Raw genomic sequence first — 20985 nt, 5'->3', positions numbered from 1 at the left:
GGAGTTGATAACAGCTTCAATAAATCATCCGGGCCAGTCGCCGCTCCCCAGGGATGCGGGATGCATTAAATTAAGCACTCCCTCTACCCATGTGTCTACCCCTCCATCTCCCCTCTCTCTCTCTTTCTCTCTCTCTCTTTCTCTCGCGCGCGCTCCGTATAAATGCCAACAGCTGATCGCGAGACGGCACACTCACGGGAACACCTCGCGGACGCAGCAGAAAGAAAGACCGAGGGGAAGAGAGAGAGAAGAGAGAGGGATACTAAAAGAGAAAGAGGGGACGCTGTTGATTCACTCGCCCACAGGGAGTCTCGTTGTGATTTGCACCGTCCTAAGTACTCGTCATTAACGGGAATAAAGGACTATTTCGGCGGCAAAAAGGAAATTGGACAAGGTGCCCGACATCTTTCTTTTGAAGAGCTTCCAAAATCTTCCTCCCCCCTACCCCCCTCTTATTTCCTTCGCATCCCTCCCTCCTCCTCAATCTCTTCTTCCTCTTCTTTAGAAGGACCCGAGAGCCGCCGCACGCGCTGCAGGTTGCCTCCCTTACCTTTTATTTTGTTTATTTTTGTTGACTGCTCACGAGCCTCTGTCCTCTGATCTGCCGCCTGCCTGCGAGAAAAGAGTACGCGAGCCCCCCCCCCCCCCCCCCCCCCCCCCCCCCCCCGGAGGGAGCTGTCCGGTGCTGAAGTTGCATTTCTCACCCACTCTGCACGAGGACTAAAGCACGGGGACGGTCAGACAGACAAACTAAAGACATACTAACTAAGCGCTGGTTGGACAGTTTTAACGGAGCAACTCGCTCTCTTCCGAAACAGTCTTCCTCTGGTGTGTATCGGGCGAGTCAGCACGCTGGCCAGGTCGTCGGAAAACGGCTGTGTTTGTGCGTGTGTTGTTGTGTTTGTGAGTGTGTGTGTGTCGGTGTCGCAGCACCATGCCAAGGTCTTTCCTGGTGAAAAAGGTGAAACTTGATGATTTCACGCATGATTTGGGGAATGTCTACCGGCACCGGACAGACCTCAGCCTGCGGCTCCATGACAAAGGTAGGTCAGGCTGCTGCACCGCGAGCACTAACAGGTGTCTCAAAAACAAGTCTCTCTGACAGAGGAGGAGGAGGAGGAGGAGGAGGAGGAAGAGGGGGAGAGGCAGGGAGCCTAACAATGCTGTTTCCAAAAATAAGGCTTTAGCATGTGACTGTGAGGTGGATCCTGGAGGGAGTCCTTGTGATTGTTCTTTTATTTATTGACCCCAATAGCCATGTAGAGCTGCAATTCTTAACACAAATAACTATACATTTATCACAGAAACTCAAAGATGTAATTAGCATAGCATTATCCAGTTTGCATGTAGTGTTACCTGCTCTTGTTATATCCTGTCACATATCCTTGCTCTTTGAACCATGTGACAGTGTTGTTGCTACCTGTAGGTGATGTGGGTGTAGCCTACAGGCAGAGCCTATCATTATTGATTAAGCACACTGGCAGACAGCTCAGACATTGGACAGTTATTACCTTTATGCTGGATGATAAAAGCATCAAAGCCCTGCACTAAGCAGTCCATTACAAGTCATTCTACACGATTTGGCACCATAAAACACTGAGGAGCTGCAAACCTTAACTACAGCTTAACGATACCACCCACAATCCAACAGTTGATTTGAAGCGTTTGCTCGGTTGTAGGAGTTGACTTGCCACTGGAGCGGAAAGGTCACTTGAGAAATCAACTAAATCCAGCGCGTCTCATGAATCATCGATTTTGGCCCTCGGTCAGCAGGGACTCTGCCCCCCCTACGCAGGCTAAATGAGGTTAAAAGAGATAAAGACAGGACTGAGGTTATTATTATGTGCTGCGCTTTAACTTGCTTAAGGGGAATTAACAAGCTCTGTCAAAGTCAAAGTGTTGTCCTTGTGTGCAAGGGGGCAGATCTTTTATACGGACAATTAGCTGACAAAACATGACAGTATTCGTACAGTGTTGTAAAGTGTCCGGGTGAAGCCCAAATAAGCAGCTGTTGTTCTTCTTCATGTAACAGCGCTGTGTCCAGGACGATTACCACCAATCTATTGTTATTGATTGTTTATGAAATGATCCCCATTACAAGCTTATAGTCTGCATTCTGCATGTGCCCCGTGTTCAGATATAGCTGTCCTATTTCTGCAGTGTATGCAGATTTCTATAGGGCGATATCCTGCCTGGATTACATATTATTGTTATTATATAATGATATGTATTATTCTTTATGAATACAAGCATCCCAAAAGGCTTTGTAACAATATCACAACAACCAGAATGTACCTCCCTAACTGCACCTCTCCCACGGATGATCTGTTGAATATAAGTTACAGGTAACAGATTCTGAATGGAAGTCACATTTTAAATCATTAGTTTGTACCATCATGAATATGGTATTTTACAATCAAATTATTTTTGATGAGCTCATTAGGTGTAACAAACCACCTCGATATGTTGACGACAGAGTGACTCATTGTGTAGTTCTGCCTCTTTGCTCCTGAAGCTGTGAACTCCCCCCCCCCTGTGACTGTGTGCGTCACATTTTACACCAAAACCCTGAGATGCCTTTGCAATGTAACTGATGGACTGCTTCCACCACCAATGTCATTGTCACACTGTTGCACACCAACATGTGTGCTATGTGTGCTCTGTGCGCAGTCTTGCCTGCATGCCTCTGCTCGTAAAGCAAAGAGCTGTCAGCGGTGTATTTATAATGCCGAGGTTAACAAGCCCCGCTCGGCTCGACACGCGATCTGCCGGCTCGACACGCGATCTGCCGGCTCAGCAGCTGCGTGTCCCGGCCCACCTTTTGTCTCTACCCCCTAACATCTGACGGGAACAGCTTAATGCAGCTTCCACATACAGTACAACACAGGCGTAGTTGTACTGTATGTGGAAGCTGCATTAAGCTGTAAAGACTGCGTTAGGAGCGACTCTCTGCTCAAAACGAACCGGCTTTTGGAATAACTGATATCTCACCCGTGCTCAGTGCGTTGTGTGCGATGGGACTGTGTATTCAGTTGGGATGTGTGGAGGCTGTTATCGTGTGCAGACAGATATGCGTCGTCACAGAGCGTGTTGCTTCTGCATCTCAAAAGTACTCCTCCAAGAGATTGGATTTAATAATAACAACTTCTTAAAAGGGAGAAAAAGTAAATACTAATAGCACTTATAATTCATGTTTTGATGACAGGTTTCCCTTTACATCATACACATATTACATTGACTTCAAATGTAACCTCCGGTCTTCCTGGTGACTTAATCTCAAGGTATTTTATGTAGATATAAGTATTTAGTCATTTACTATATCTGCAGTTGTGTATGGTTTCTTGACATGCATTTCCTAATGAGAATACCTGTATTAGCCCAACAGAGGTACAATGTACATTGTTACAGCAGAAAAGAGCCAACGACAGCTTAATGTTACCTAAGCATGCTTACAAAAAAGTACTAAAGATACAAAAAGAAATTATAATAAAAAAAGTTACACATTTTACAAAAAAACACACTCTGTAACAGTTCTGAGGATTTAGCAGCCAGGTATATATTGCACAGTTTTTAACAGCATGTATATTGCACATAGTTGGTATTTAATAGTGTGTAGTGATGTAGACAAACACACTTCACATGTCCGGCAGTGGCTCAGTCAGTAGGGACTTGGATTCAAGCTTGGTTCAAGTCCCCGACTAGACCTAATGGAGTGTGGACTGGTACTTGGAGAGTTCACCTCCTGGGCCCTGCCGTGGTGCCCTTGAGCATGGCACCGGACACCCACTCCCATTGCCCCCTGGGCGCTGTTCAATAGCTGCCCACTGCTCCTAGTACTAGTTAAATGCAGAGGCAATTTCTTTTTGTGTGAATTAAACCATTAAAGAGGGTTTCATCCCTCCGATTCTATATACAGTACACTCCTAAAAAACATACGTCACAGCCCCCTCCAACCTGCTCACATACTGTACATCTGCATAGCTTTAGGAGGAGTTTTAGTAACTGTACTTTCCCCAAAAGGCTTGCCATGCAGCTCTTCAGCCCCCTGATGTGTGAACAGCACGCTGTTGCCCGCACTGACTAAGCCTGTGCAGCAGCCCTGCTGTCACCGTGCCATCGACCTGCTCCGCACTGGAGCTGTCCGTGGTGCTGATGCTCCTTTTCACCGCCTAAATCAGCTTTCTCAAGTTCAGGGTCAGCCTGTGTGCATTTATCTTTCTCAGAGGATGGGATTTAAATTGCAACCTTTGAGAACTGAGAGGAGGTATATTGCTGAATTATATATAGACTAATACTGCGGGCTTTTTTTACACTCCACAGGTGTGCAGGAGTGAGACAGATGTTCTGCGTTGCAATATGCCAATTCAGACTTCCACATATGTTTACAGTTGTTGGAAGTAGTTACAGTTGCTGCTGCTAATTGTGAGTTGAGGTCTTCCTTTAGAGTACTTAGGAAGGTTTAATGCAGGCGTTGGATTTGGACATATAGCCGCAGCAGTATGCAGGTAGGACTGTGCCTATTAGGATGACTAGTAGGATGGGAAGAGGATAACGACACATATCACTATCAGAATATTATGTTTTGTTTCAAGGATGAACTGATGATGGTCAAAGTCAAGGTCGCTGTGACCTTGCAAAACACGTTTTCAGTCATAATTTAAGAATGATCATTATTAGCTTTTAGCTAATAATGATAATTTTGCACACATGTCTAAACACATGACATTTTGTAGTGACATGGATGTAAACTGAATCTGGACTGTTAGCTGTTACACTACTTGTATGTTGTTAGATCCCACTGCTCTGATTTCAAAGTAACATCTTCTTACTTGTTTTCCTAATATTAGATTTAAAAAGTGCATTGTAACAAATGCTTGCATTATCACACTATTTTGTAATTGTCAGCCCTGTATCGTGACAGTTTGGGCCGTACCACCAGATTCTTGCAGATACACAGCCATTATGACGAATACAGTATTCGGTGTACTTCTACACCTGACATGTGGCAGCCTATTCAAGTCTTTTTCAGTGCATTTTATTGAGAGGAGGACCTTAACCCTCTGCACCTCTAAGAAACAGCACAACACAAAACATATTCGATAAAACCACGGATGATCTTGTGGATAGAAGTCTTATAAATACATGTAACGTTTTTAAAAGAAATGTTGATCGGCTCTTTTTGTTCGGTTGAAGTGTTTCCATCTTTGGTTCTCTTCTCTTTCAACTTAGAGGAAAAATGCGTAAGATTTCTAAAGACATACAGAGCTGCCTTTCGTGTCAGTGTGTGTGTCCATCCACAGCACTTAGTGAACGCCCTAATGCTGTTCCTACACACCATATGCAGTAACATGCTAGAAACAAGTGACTGGTTGAATGAACACGCTGAATATTCACGTCAACCTAACGTCTCTAGGTTTTGTACTAAATGCACTCAAGTGGAATGTAGGAGCAGGAAAACACCGTGCAGCTGTATCAGGCGAGATGTACCTCTCTAATGGTGTGGTTGTTTACATCACTGAGTAAGCACTTGTTCAATTTCACCAATTCAGACGGTGTAAAGCTGGTCAGGAAAGTGAAGTGCTGCATTACTGTCTCTGTGAAGGAGGATAAGCTGGAGAAAAGAGGACTATCTGATTTCACTCTGTTCTTCCTGTCCAGCTGGCTAAAGCTATTTAATGGCGTTAATCAAAATTTCCCCTGTTGAGTCCCTGTTACGCAGGTGTGTGCAGTCGAGAATGTCACTCACACTACGTGCTGGTGTATGAACCGCAGGTCTCTGATGGGGGGGGGGGGGGGGGGGGGGTGTTTGATCATCCTTTTTTATATTCATTAATTTTAATATAGCATTTTATTCCTGGCAAGGCAAGGCAAGTTTATCAATATACTGTAGCACCTTTCAACACAAGGCAATTCAAGGTGCTTTACAAAAATGAAAGACATTAAGAGCATTAAGAAACATATATTATAAAATGCCATTTAAAAACACTCATTTGAAAGCAAAGATAATAAAACATGAAATGTTTAGGTCTGACTCTCAATTATTGTTAACTTTTTAGCAGAAATAGTTCAAGTTATGTCAGTGCTACAGTACGGTCCAGCACCTACATCCGAGTCCCTACGTCTTTGTTTCCATTGCCATGCTTCACTATAAACAGCTTTTAGTATTCTTTTTTTTTTTTTAAATGTACATGTCGTAAAAACTTGTATGTGTTTTATGTGGGCTGCCACAGTCGGACAACATATGATTCAACAAGATGTGGCTCCCCATGTCACATGCAGGTTCATTAAAATATAGCACCCCTAATTTGAGTTTCTCCACCCACAGTCTAAGAATCACCTTTCCAAAGGTGCGGTTATCTTTATAGCAAGCCAATTAGAGCACACCGGGCATTTTTGGGAGGGGTGGCTTTACCGCACTTTAATGGGGCAATTTACACACTGATTTATTTAGAAGGACAGTGTGAGAAACATTACTGCTTGTTCTATAAAACTAAATATAACCACATGAAAATGTTACTCATATGTCTCCTTTAATTTCTATAACCTCTCACTGTTTTCTTTCTTCCATGGCAGCTGGTTACATCAGTGACTACATCAGCCCCGTCGTGTACGATGGTGAGAGTGACGGTGGGCTCAAGGTGCCCTCCCCCGAGCCCCCCTACGATGGGGTCCACAGTGAATACGGGGCCCCTGACTCCGAGTCCCCTGACAGTCCTAGCTCAGAAATCACTGACGGCTACATCAACGGGGACGCTGCGGTGAGCGACGGTTACTCAGTCGACGCCTTCTTCATCAGCGATGGCCGCTCGAGGAGGAAAGCCATCAGCAGCCCCCGGACCATCCAGAGGCACAGCTGCAACGAGTGCGGCAAAACCTACGCCACGTCTTCCAACCTGAGCCGGCACAAACAGACACACCGCTCGCTGGACAGCAAGATGGCGAAGAAATGTCCGACCTGCGCGAAGGTGTACGTGTCCATGCCCGCCATGGCCATGCACCTGCTCACTCACGATCTCAAACACAAGTGTGACGTGTGTGCGAAAGCCTTCAGTCGGCCGTGGCTTTTACAGGGCCACATGCGCTCTCACACGGGCGAGAAGCCGTTCGGATGCGCCCACTGCGGCAAGGCCTTCGCCGACCGCTCCAACCTGCGCGCTCACATGCAGACCCACTCGGCCTTCAAGCACTTCAAGTGTAAACGCTGCGACAAGACCTTTGCGCTCAAGAGTTACCTGAACAAGCACTACGAGTCCGCTTGCTTCAAAGGCCCCTACTCTCCTCTCGGGCCCCTCGATGCATGACCCCCTGCATAGATAAAACACAAACTGCAGACATAGATTACCATTATCCTTACAGACTGAACTGCAGACACAAACAATCTATTTTTGGTCAGAATATGACCTTGCTTCCCTCCTCCTCCTCTCTAACGGAGCCTATTCATGATGATAGCACAATTTTTCTCCTTGAGATTTGTCCACTTAAGGATTTAACTGATCGACGCATGCACTTCCTCAAAAACTCTTCACCTCCTCTTCCTCTGTCCGTTCTGGATGGAGACAATAATACTAACACGGCTTCCTTCTGGCATCTAGATACATAGACTTTGGGACACTGATGAGGACGACAGACAATAATAAGCCTATATCTCCATGGTTACCTGCACTGAGACGCAGTGAAAGAGGTTTTCTCCTTCCCATTTTGTTTATTGGGGAATAATAGTAATAATAATAGTAATAATAATGATAATACTAATGTTCTGCTGCACCAAGTGACCATATTCTCTCCACTACTGAGGTAAAAACTATTTATTTATTTACTTATTTATTTGAACATGATTTTGTATTTGTTATATCTTTATACTTGATTGAGTCACATTGAAGTGATAGCGTTAACTTATTTGTTGCACTTTAATTTCTGTATATGTATGTAGGATATTTGCCAACCTCTTTTATCACTACAGGCCAAAGCATATGTCACTTTTTTAAGTATTATTTTTTCTTATTATGTTGTTTACCTTTTTTTTCTTTTCGTATTAACGTTATTGCATGCAAAAAAATTATGAAATCTATGCCAACGTCATAAAAAGCTTATGATTTCTTTGCCAAATTCCTATAAATAGAACGTGAGGGCAATATTTTTTCTCTTGGAGCCTCCGTAGGACTCTTTAAAAGCAATAATCACCTAATGCATGGTATTTTATGATGAAGTTATGAAGTATTACCTACTACTGTATAGCAGTTTAAAAATCAGGTATGTCTTACTTCACCTATAGTCATAAACAGAAAAAAACTAATATTACAGACATCAGGGAACATGCCAATGTAGTGTTAGAGTAACAAAAAGAAAAGTCCTGTCTTTCCTCTCTTGTTATGCACTGCCTGCCTCTTAGTGAGTAGAACTAAAGTAGGATGTAGGCTAGAGAGGCCGGGGTCAGCTGCCTGCTGGGTGTGGGCCTATTGTGGGATAACTAAAACCTTGTCAGAACTATGCTAAGCTAACTCTAACCCTGTCAGACCTGTGCTAGGCTAACTCTAACCTGTCAGAACTATGCTAAGCTAACTCTAACCCTATCAGACCTGTGCTAGGCTAACTAACCAGTCAGAACTGTGCTAGGCTAACGCTAACCTGTCAGACCTGTCACCTGTGCTAGGCTAACTCTAACCTGTCAGACCTGTGCTAGGCTAACTCTAACCTGTCAGACCTGTGCTAGGTTCAATCTAACCCTGTCAGACCTGTGCTAAGCTAACTCTAACCCTGTCAGACCTGTGCTAGGCTAACTCTAACCTGTCAGAACTATGCTAAGCTAACTCTAACCCTATCAGACCTGTGCTAGGCTAACTCTAACCTGTCAGAACTATGCTAAGCGAACTCTAACCCTGTCAGACCTGTGCTAAGCTAACTCTAACCAGTCAGAACTGTGCTAGGCTAACTCTAACCTGTCAGACCTGTGCTAGGCTAACTCTAACCTGTCAGACCTGTGCTAGGTTCAATCTAACCCTGTCAGACCTGTGCAAGACTAACTCTAACCTGTCAGACCTGTGCTAGGCTAACGCTAACCCTGTTAGAACTTTGCTAGGCTAACTCTAACCCGTCAGACCTATGCTAAGCTAACTCTAGCATCACATAAGGCTGCTAACAGTATCTTGGATTAAGCTTGACAACAGTTTAGTCGGACTGGATCATTGGACATTCAACAGATTATTAAAAAGGTACGCAGATGTTAAAACGGCACAAAACAAATGTTCTGTGTCATGCAGCCAAATAATAATGGGCTTTAACAGATCTTTTAATATCACAATGGTTACCAAAATGATAGCAGGTATAGTGTTCGTACTGTAGCATTCCTTCAATAGAGATCCGAGTTTGGTGCATTGTTGAAGTTGGACCGAGGTCAACTTGAAATGCAATGCATTATTCAACTAGCCTTCCAGTGCACTTCCAAACCATAAAGCGTGCATTCTTCAACCGCAGAGAAAGCATGCACTTTAGCTGGAAGGCTCAACCGTTACAGTCCGACAGATACATTTGGCAAAGATTATTCTGCAGTAGGCCCCATTTAACCCTACTGGGCCGACCATGGGCTAACTCTATGAGCGATATACCTACAGACAGGCTAACTCTAATCCACCCCAACCCATAGATGGTTTAACCTTTTATTTAGGCGGCCAATACCAGTGTTGCTGAACCCAGTTCTCTGCAGCTCAGAAACCTTTTCTACAGATCCCTGGAGTTTCCTGAGAGACAGACTGAGGACACAGATCTGCACAAAACATCAAGTGCTTGTTTTAAATGCCATATTTATCATTGTAACTTTGCATGCCCACACATGAGAGCACACTGTGCCTGCTGTTGAGCTTTGATGAGAGACACACGGGGAGAATTTGTGTCTACAGTCAATCTTCCAACAATTGAAAAGAAAATGGGTTGAAAATGGGTTTAATATTTAAATGTGAATCTCTGACAGAGGAAGTTTTGATAATTACAGTGCTTCCTCAGGCATAAGATTACTCAATTAGAGATGGAGTTGATTGATATCCAACACCATTTAGGGTTTTAGGGACAAAAGGAGAGTCTGCACTGATACATGGACCCATTACCTAATTTAATTAACATCCCAGAGATAAAGTTATTGGACCTGTGTGACATCAAAGGCGGACAGATCTGCTCTGAAGTGAGAAGTAAACATTTTGCATTGAAAGGCTTGTGTTGCAGGAGACGATAGGATCTTTAATTATTTCACAAAGAAGTATTTGATTGTAAGAAGTCAATGAGAAAGAGGCGGTTTCTGTTGTGATAGAAGCAGTGAGAGTGTGAGTCAGCAAACTACAGGTCTCTTATCTCTCTGCCTGATTTCAGCTGCAATCACTTGAATTGTATCAGACATTTAGTCATAGAGCTTTAACTTATTAGGGCGGGCATTTGTCTCGTTATCAGTGATTTTCAGACTTGTCCAAATTCTCAAAATAAATAACACAAGTTCATTTGTATATTAAGAAGCCTACGGCACAGTATATGCAAAGAAAAACAGCATTACCTTTATTTTTTCTTAAAACACCTTAGAGATATAAAGAATAATATGGTTTTTATTTTAACTGCTGACTTTAAAATAGTTTTTTTATTGAATCTCGATGCGAGCAAGAAAAGCGATAGGACAGTTCCTGTTGTCATTACAGATCAAAGTGTTTAGGGTACAACGTTGTTACAGAAACCACTGATGGGCTCTCTGGCAGCGATGTCTCCCGCTGCTGTTTACGTACCATTAATCGTATCTTTGTGTATAAAAAACCTCTTTGAAACTTTGCACTGCAGTCTAAACGTCTTAAGGGTATTTGTTGAGATGTTGTTGGGCGGCTGTTTGTACCGGTTTTGAGGCAGGAAAGCTGCGTGTGCGTCTGTCTCTGGGCGAGCTCCAGGTCTGTCCTCTATAAGCACTTCCATTCTACTCATCTCCACCTTAAAGAAAGTAGCACAATGAAACTAACTAGAATTCAGGTAGAGAATAATTAAAAAACCTTGTACTAGCTTGACCTCTCTTCTTTTTTTGTATTTCCAAGTTAAAGAATGATGATAACCTAAATAATCATTTATTGCAAATGGGTTTGTAAAGAATCCTTTGGATTGAGACATTTGTACTGCTGTATAGCGATATCTAACACACCTTATCTCGGGGGGTTTGGCTCTCTGTTGCAGAGAGGAGACCCCCTGGGTTTTTTTTGAGCCAGAATTCAGACAATGTAAGCACAATGAACACAAAGCATTTTGTGGCACTTCATAATAAAGAATAATCTTAATCAACCAGAGCAGTGTGTCGTAGTTTTGTGTCTTATCTTGTTTTAAAAAGTATTCTGTTGATCATAACGAGCCGATACAAACAATAAGAGCAGTAGCTGTAGCTGCTTTGCTGCACTTGGTACAGTAGGTGAGTATTTCTTTCATTCCTTTTAAACTCTTCTGAATCCTATAATGTATTTTCTGTTTGAGTAGCTTTTAAGGCAGTTAATGCTAATAAAATAAATTAACCTTAGAGTCAGAAGAGTGTTCATTTACATGGAATAACACTCAGCTATGCACTCCACAGGACATACTTTGTATTAGCTTTGTCAATATTGTATGTTTAAAGAGGGCCTGGGTTAACACTGGTGCACAGTGTGCTCATTAGCACTCTTTAGGCTGGGAGCGATCCTCCAGTAATGGGCTTCTGGATGGCTAAATACAGCAGCTTGCTCACTCTGTATTTGAACATTTAGCGGTGGTTAAGTATGGAATCACTTTAGGCCCCTTTGTTTCAAATCTTAGCGATAACCTTAATTATGGAACTATAAATGTTGGAGTTTGGAAACAAAAACACTGTTGGGGAAGTATGTATTAACTTCTATCTGATTCAGGCTGTGGATACAACGATCAACTATGCTTTCATTGATGCTTAAACTGCTGATTACCACTTAAAATACGTTTGATTATACATACACACTATACACTAAACATACTGTGAAGGACAGAGGCACATAAGGAGTCAATAAAATACAAATACATGGGAAAGTATATATTTTTTTACTGTAATTTGTGTAGGCACAAATCCAACGTTTCCACGTGACAGAATGTTTGCAAAAGTTATCAACTGATACACTAGAGGGAAAATATGCAATGTTACACACAGATGGAAATTGAAACACACTTAAGTAGAGATACAATTGAACACTTGCTAGACTGAAAATAATTGTTTTCTTTCCTAAAAAGGAACACTGAAGGAAAGGAAACGGTGCCTGACGATGTTCCTCTGAACTGGCAGAGGGTCTCATTGTTTCCACAGCGGCTCCGTGGGTCTGCAGCCAGGTGTGCTTCCGGTGACATTGCAGACATGCAGCATGGGAAACTGACCAACTAATCTTATCTTGCAGTGACTTTGAATTAAAGGTGACCTGCGCCGGCATTGTTTCAGCTGGACGTCACCTCAAAGCAACACCTTTCTGTGTAATTGGCAATTTGGAGATCCTCATTGCTGAAGCTGCATTGCTAGTAACAAGTCTGAAGACAAGCTAACGTTTGCTAGCTAGACCTAACGTCTCCTTCTTTCTCTATTTATTTTGAAATCATTAGGCCACATTTTAAGAATGTATTACAAATGTTATTTACAAGATCATTGTAATTTGTTTGTATGATCACCTGTTACATGATATCATGCAGAGGGAAACCTCTTCTCGAGTCGAGCTACATTAAAAACTTGCTGCAATTAGCTCCACGCAAAAAGTCAAAATACATGTATATTGTTGCTATGCCAACATGTGTCGTGTACAAGGCAATCAACTACAGTATCTACAGTATAGAGGTTAACTTTCAGAACTACCATGCATCTCTCCGCAGCTTTATGAAGTACCATCCTATGCCACAAATTGGTTACAAAAAGACAGGAACGTGTCCGCCCACCTCCATGAATCACCTTCTCCGTTCTCCTGTCTTCAAACTTCTCCTTTTCCCCTCATCTCTGTTTTCGTTCTCATAGTTTTACAGCTGTTCCCCCTCTCCTCACATCTGGTTTTCTCTCCCCTCCTGTCTCCTCTCCTCTGTTTCTTTCTTCTCCATCATCCCCCTTCTCCATCACCTGCTTCTTCCTCCCTCCTTGTGCTCCCCTCTCCTTCCTCTCATTTCTCCCTCCTGCAGAGTCAAACCAGGCCATCAGGCCATTGAGGACCTGAAAGTCATTTAACTCCTGGTAGATAATAAGTCTTAGAATATAGCTCCTCTCAGATAATAAGCTTTATCACTTGATTGCTCTGCACGCTCCCTACAGTCTTTAGATTCATGTCCAGGGACCAACTCAGGCGAAACTCACAATTTCCTTCCTGGCAAGTCAAATTAACATTCTGCGTGTGTGTGTGTGTGTGCGCGCGCGCATGTGTCTGTGTGTGTATCAATGATTACTCATCACAGGGAATGAGAGATTGCTGAGGGTGCAAATCAAATCCAACCAGCCCAAAGGTTATGTTCCGATAGTGAATGTGTCCGGTGGAAATAGTAAGATTTAATGGTCCACAATTGTAAAATAAACATCTTTATTTAACCTCATGCTGACTTTAATTTTGATCAGCTTTAATAGTCCCTCAGAAACTCCTCTCTCTTCATCTGTCCTCTGCCTCATCCTGCTCTTCATCTTTTACCTCGTCTTCGCTCTCACACCTAATTTGTTTCTGCCTCACTACTGAACTCATATCTTAACTGAGATCGATTTGACTAGCTAGCATGGCAATTAAATAAAGGGAAACATATACAGGAAAAATAAGAACATTTTGAAGGGATAAGAGTAAAATAAATACCAGAGTCAGCTAGTCACAATTAGTTGGAACCAACATGCTAACTGACGGTCAAAATGTCCACCCTGTCGTTGTACCAAAATGTCCAACCTTTCAACTCTGAGTGGTCAACAGGTTTCATGGTCTGTTTGAAAGGATGTCCAAGAGTTCTTACAGTAATGTTCAGAATTGAAGCTAGCATACCCAGCAAAAGCCAATGTATCACAATTTGGCAACATTAGGTTCATTTGGTTGACTGTTGATCTAATTTACTGAGATTTTCACAGACTAAAGAAAGTCTGAAGAGTCCTAAAGTTGGGAACTTGCCCAGAAAACATCCAGATGATGATCTAAAGATGCACCAGAGCTTGTAAGGAGTTAAAAGTCCAGAGATGTATCTTCTGTTAGCATGCCGCAGTACAGAAAAGCTTGTTTTGGAGGTTTTGCTGATGCAGGCGCACGGAGAATTATACTAAGATGTAATTGGGCCATAAATAAACACTTACTATATTATAAGTGTCTTTATGAGCAGAATTAGCCTATTTTGTTGTTGAAGAAAGCACAGCTCTGCAATTTAGTCAGCTCAATAGGGCTACGCTGGTTCTCCCCAGAGACACCAAGTATCTGGGACCATATTATGTGTCAGAGAGCAGATGTTTAACAATGTGATGTCATGGCTAATAATGATGACCTCAGATGTGTCTGTGACCAGCTGTGGGAAATGTTTTGCAGGTTTAGAAAGCAGACATGTAATGAGCCCATCACTCATCCTCTCTGTCGTTCTTCTCACTCCCTCGCCTCTCGTTGTGTCTCCTCTCATTCATGTCACTCCGCCACCTAACCTCTGTAATATTAGGCAGGGCCGTAATAAGTCCAGCTTCCTCTGGGATCTCTGATGTCATCTGTCAAAGCAGGCATCATTATGTGCTTTATGAACTAAGTCGTGCCATGCTGTGCTGGGATAGCGCTTATCAATTTAGACAAGTCCAACTGAAATGTAATTGCTTTTTTTTTGTCTGCTAAAGCAAACATAACTGCACTGTAGGCCATTTGTCCTGTGTTCTCCTCAGAGAAAATTAGAGACAAAAGGGGGAAAGGTACATTATCAGTATACCTGTATGAACGCCATATTTCGATACAGCCAATCAAATATTTTCCTACAGCAGTTAGATCAGCATTCAATCACAGGCGAGCAAACGGTCACACTGAGCGACAGACAACAGCCTAATGCACAACAGCAGAGCATGCGACTTTTAACTGGTCCCCCTATTCGCTTTCCCGCTAAATTATCACTTTTCTCACCCTTACAAACATGAATGCACATTTTGTTATGCTCTTTAGCTTTTTGAACGAGCCAGCAAGCAAAGATTCAGTGGTGAAATGTGCACTACTAATATCAGTTTGCACTAGGCTAGATAGATGACTGTACTGGTTTTTTTTTAACATTGAATGGTTTTGCAAGTATGTATCAAACTCAAAATAAGTGTTAATCTCTAAATGTAAAACAGTTAAATCTGGTGTTTTCCCCAGAAATCCTCTAAAAACCTCACAGTTCACTACCTGCTCACAGCAAATGACCGACAGACACAGTAAGAGACTAGCGGGTAAACATAGTGGAGCATTTAGCAGCTAAAGAGCCAGATTATTTCCCCCAGGAGTTGGCTGAGAACAAACTCAGAGCTAAAAGAGAGGGAATCAGACTCAACGGATGATAATGTTGCACTGCTGGATGTGTAAATAAGCAACTGCTCACCATATCAAGTTAAGAGGTAAACATATGTTGTTTCTGCTGCATCCAAATATCAATTATTATATTACATGTTACTTGTTAGACGCTTTTATCCAAAGCGACTTACATACTCAATACTGTGGGCAATCCCCACAGGATCCCTTTGGGGTGAAGTGTCTTACCCAGGGACACAACGACATGCTGACTTCAGTGGGGTTTGAACCTGTGCTCCCCTGATTCGAACACCAACGCACTAACCCACTGCGCCACCCGCCTCCTGTACTGTTTTATGTGCTTTCCACAAAACAGAAATAAAGCCTTATCTGTGTAAATGCTGTGACTGGCATCTTCAGTACAGCTGTTAGACCTCATACAAATTGCATATAGTGACTGCATACATTCTTTTAAAAATCTCCCACAGCCACTCCTATAATAATTTAAAAAAGGGATGTTGCAACATGCTTGGTACGATCCCTCATGGGTACGGGTAAACACACAGGATATTATACTTGTATTCTTCTTTATCTGCTGCTGAACAGTGAATGGTAAAATATCTGTCTCAGTGTAGCCACATCTTTAACTCCCACTCCAGACGTGCTTGATGTTGAGAGCGAGGCAGCGCAGGACAGGGCTGTGAATGTTCTCACCACATCCCGGGCTATTTGTAGAGATGGCAGCTGTCACCAGAAACATCAACGGGCTAAAGACAAATGCTTTTCATAGCTCTGGTAGGTGGAGGTGTGGAACGAAGCGGACAGATGTTGAGCTAGTAGATTTACACAGAGGAGTCTCGGTCGTCTTTGTACTGCAAATGGTATTCCTTCTCAATTAACAATTTATCGTTGTGTAATGAAATGTACAGCTGCGAAATGTCTGCTACAACTTATTAAATATGCAACGTGCAAATACGCGTGTACTACAAGAAGTGCTATGGATCTGTACAATAACATGATGGCAACTGGAGGACAATTAATTCCTTTCTTTGCTGCTTTTTTACACATGCACACACTCGCAAACTGACAACATTTTACCGTTTCCAGACAGCTAACATCCAGTTCTTGTAGATTCACACACTTTTCCGGTAACACTTGATATCAGCAAACAACAATATTCACATTTAGAGAGGAGCATTTGCAGGAAGGAATGGCAAAGATTCTGCAACAAATCCTAACAGCCAAATAATCCCTTTCCCTGGAAATTAAATATTAAAAAGATGTCCAAGCTGTAAGCACTATTTCTCACCTTAAAAATAGCAGCCACTTGTAGCTTGTGTAGCAACAGGCCCTCTCTAGTACAGCTGTAAAACTGGTCTCTAGTCAGTCTGTTACCGGTGATGACGAGATGACAGGCGCTGCAACGAGACAGACAGAGAAGTGAGATATGAGAGCATATGTAGGAACACTCTAATTGCATGCGTGTGACCAAATGTGTGCATGAGTGTTCATCTGTGTTTGGCTAAAGGCGACACAGCTCACCTACAGCTGATGAGTCACAGTTTCAGCGAGAGGACATGACTGCTCTAAGGCCAGCTGCGGGTCGGGAAATAGACTTAGTAAAAAATTAAAATCAGGAACACATCATCTGTCCTACAAATGATTTTGTTATTCATTAGGCACAATGCGGTATTGTGGTGTCAGCCGTATAGATAAGACAGAGATAAAAGAGAAACACAAGGACACACACATCATAACGGGAGTTATACGGTAGCTCCTAATTTGATACTTCTGTGGTGCACTGCAGGCAGCAGAGTTGAAGCGTCAGCAGCAGCGCTACCTGCACTCACAGTGACAGGAGACGCTGATATGTTTTATTTATTGTTTAGTGGCCTGTTGTGAAGTTTCCCTCATTTAGTTGCAGAAATCTAGAAACAAAACAAGAACCTAAAGTCTCTGATGTTCAAACGTAAAACCACGGTATGCTCAAAGCAGGTGGATTGAGGCGAGACAATGGACATTTCTACTGAAAAACGTTCCTGGTGATTACTAACAATAGACCATTTATTTTTGTATAGGAGTGAATTTAGGATAACTCTACCGATGCGATGCTACTCTCAAAATGTACCCATGCATGAAATAAACCAGAGCAACAACAACGTTCAACTGTCACTGGTTGAACTAGTTCAGTGATCAGCAGTGATGGGGTCGTTACTCAAAAAAAGTAATATATTCCATATTACTTTAAAAAAAAAAGTAATATATGATTTTACTTCGTTACTCTCTATATAAACTCGTTACATTACTTTTGCGTTACTCAGCAACAGCCTATAGCCCAAACTTAAAACTTAGGCCTACATGTGCACACAACAACTTCTATTGCAATAAGGAAGAGATAACACAAGTTAATAACGGTGACAATTCTAGTTTTTGCTGCTTGTTCGAAGTCGGCACACACTCAACATCATCACTCTGGGTTCGGGGTATTTAGCTACTAGCTTCGTGTTAGCATGTTGCCTCGAGGTGCTTAGAGAGGTTTGATGTTGTGTTTGCAGCAGTGCACCTTACCGTCACATTCCTGTCCTTTCTTCTTACACATTTAAAATAATGGGCATACCTCCACCCCTCGGAAGTTATAGCTGTTGATGACTCTGTCTCAGTAATGCAACCTACAGTAGTTCAATCTGAGACATTGCAGTAAGGAATTCACAGCAAATACTTATATTTGTTAGAAAAAAAAACTTTTTTTTTTTTTATCAAATGTTTTTATTCACACACATTTAGTAAATTACAATGTACAATCAACACACATTACAAAAAATACAGAAAAACAAACAATAACAACAATAAGACAAGAGGACAAAACTAAGGAAAAAAAATAATTTAAATAAAAATAAATAAACCCTCCCACCCTCAATCCCAGGACCTCTCAGGGCCTCTCAGGACCTCTCAGGACCAATGACTGCAAACAAATATATCGGTTAAGATATCCGCTCCTTCAATTTTTCAGCTGTCGACACCCATAAACCGATATTGGACTCCTTAACTCCAATCACGCGTGCAGTGGACAGTTCCATGTGGACTACGTCAAGAAACGTTAGTAACCAGCAGGTCACTGAGAGCTTGGTTAGAAAACATTGAAGTCTCAAGGACACTAAAATAATTTGAGCAGGAATGAGGATTCTGCTGGGAGAACTAATCCCCCTTAACAAAGTCATACATGAAAGAAATGAATCTTAGTGGAGTCAACAATACCAGGAGCTTAGCGCATAAGGAGGAGGCCATGGGAGCTGTAGCAGCAAACTGTGTTGGCTGGCAGCAGAGGGATGGTGAGGACTCAGAGGCTGCCATGTACACCTGTAGGAGTGTGATTGGAGTCAAGAGTCCGCTGGTAGCAGAGCAGCTGATGAAGGAGCCGCTGGTGGAAAAGCAAGAACAAAGCAGCTGAAGCCAAAGCAGCAGTTCTTCCTAAACTAACACAACGCTCCATTGGTTGAGATTTGCCAATTGCAACTACACAATGTTAGCACTTACAGATTTAAGCTTGAGTCATGGAGGGCATTGCATTATACACACACACACACACACACACACACACACACACACACACACACACACACAACACACACACACACACACACACACACACACACACACACACACACACACACACACACACACACACAGAAAATAACAGAAATGATTCATCATGTCCCTCAAAGATTTATAGGCATCTTTATTTGACTTGGACACTGGATGAGAACACGGCTTGCCTCTGAGCTATGAAGCTGAGCAAATACTCAGAGAGAGAGAGGGAGGGAGGGAGAAACAGGGGTGGGGGGGAAAGAAAGAGAGAAGGTGGGAGGAGAAAAAGAATGAGACAGAAAGAGAGAGAGAGAGCACTAAGGGAGTTGAGTAGAGAGAGAGAGAGGAGGACGAGAGGATGGAGGGATAGAGGTAGCTCAGGGAGGAGAGGAGGGAGACTTGACCCAGATTGGGAGCCTAACAGCAGCAGCAGCAGCAGCAGCTGAGTGAGCCGGTGAATGTTTAATAGCGCCAACCACTTGCATGCTGACACACACATACGTGTACACACACACACACACACTTCCATCCACCCCCCCCCCCCACACACAGAGAAACACACAGACACTGTTGACTGAGACTCTTGTTGCTCGAGTTCAGCTCAGGCCTGTTGAATTACTGTGATTATCTATGTAACCGGAATAAGAAACACTGCCCTATACACACACGTACGTGACCATGCAATGGATTCACTGGTGGTGCACAGTGTGTGTGGTCATGGGAGGGGTCCTCACTCTGTTCTGCATCAGCAATAATAGTGATGGTCAATGGGGGAGTCATCCATCCAGCATCTGCAGCATTACAGTATGTTTACTCTGCCTTTGCAAGGGGATAACACAACCTTACTCTGCATATACACACGGTAGACTCTTATTTATTTTAATGGCAAAAGTTTGGTCCTTTAACATTTGTCAAATCCTTCAAATGCCTTCACTTCTGCATTTCACCTATCCTTCTGCAGCACTTCAATGGGTGCGGTTTAATGTTGTATCAATACTATATTATTGTTGCAGCAGCTTGTTCTGTTTCTAAGGAGTGATCCTTTCAACAGGCGACCTGTTAAAATGCTGCTTATGCGGACAGCATTCTTTAATGTTAATGATCACCATACACTCTGCTAAAGAAAACCTCTTTGCATAATGATCCTCTGGGTGGTCAATGTGGATAAACTATTTTATAACAAAACGTAATGGATACTTCCTTAACCCACGATATACCGTTCCACCAAGTTTCATGAAAACCTGGCCAGTAGTTTTTCTGTAATCAAGCTGACAAACAAACAAAGCAGGAACACAAACCAATCCGAAAACAAAACTTCCTTTGACTTTTCTCTAATCTTGATTATCTGCATGTTTAAAATACATTAGTTTGGTGGTCTGTCTGTTAGAAGTAGCATACTAACAAGGTACCCACCATACTTAAACAGTACATAACAGGTGGCCTAGTATTATACACAAGATACAAGTCTGCCATCCCTGAATATTCTCATATTACACTACTGAAATAGATGTACAGAATATATGTTGTCACTTCATTTGATCAGCATCACCAGAGCATTTAGAGTTAAGGGTTGAGTCAGGATGAATTCCTCCCTGGAGGTTTCCTTGAGCCAAGCCACTTTGATCTCTCTACTGGTTTATACTAAAGTTACAAATCACAGTTCATGACTGTTTTTATGGCTAAAATGTGGATAAAGATTGGGCTTAAATTGCAGTTATGTTCCTGGACAACATTTTGAATCTGCTAAGTATCAGCATTAGTCATTTTACTAAAAGCTGTTTAGCATTGGTTCCAAGGTCATACAAATCTTGAGGCCAGTTAAAGAGAGAGGTGAGAGCAGCATGAAGAAAATAAAAACAGGACCAAAGGATTATAGGATAATACGAGGTTAGTCCCGAACACACAAATACTCCTCTCATATACACACGATTGCACTAACACATACATAGGA

General features: G+C 42.4%; 1 protein-coding gene across 1 annotated transcript; it reads left to right on the top strand.

Annotated features, from left to right (window-relative positions):
- Positions 1 to 653: 653 nt before the first annotated feature.
- LOC117553866 (transcriptional repressor scratch 1-like) lies at positions 654 to 11293 on the top strand. The gene is made up of 2 exons (XM_034227949.1): positions 654 to 1043; positions 6574 to 11293. Exons 1-2 carry the CDS (start codon positions 935 to 937, stop codon positions 7299 to 7301), a joined length of 837 nt encoding a protein of 278 aa, XP_034083840.1. The 5' UTR covers positions 654 to 934; the 3' UTR covers positions 7302 to 11293.
- Positions 11294 to 20985: the final 9692 nt, after the last annotated feature.

Source organism: Gymnodraco acuticeps, unplaced genomic scaffold, assembly GCF_902827175.1.
Source record: "Gymnodraco acuticeps unplaced genomic scaffold, fGymAcu1.1, whole genome shotgun sequence".
Taxonomy (NCBI): Eukaryota; Metazoa; Chordata; class Actinopteri; order Perciformes; family Bathydraconidae; genus Gymnodraco; species Gymnodraco acuticeps.
The sequence above is the reverse complement of the archived record's forward strand: the minus strand, read 5'-3'. Positions and strand labels throughout refer to the sequence as shown.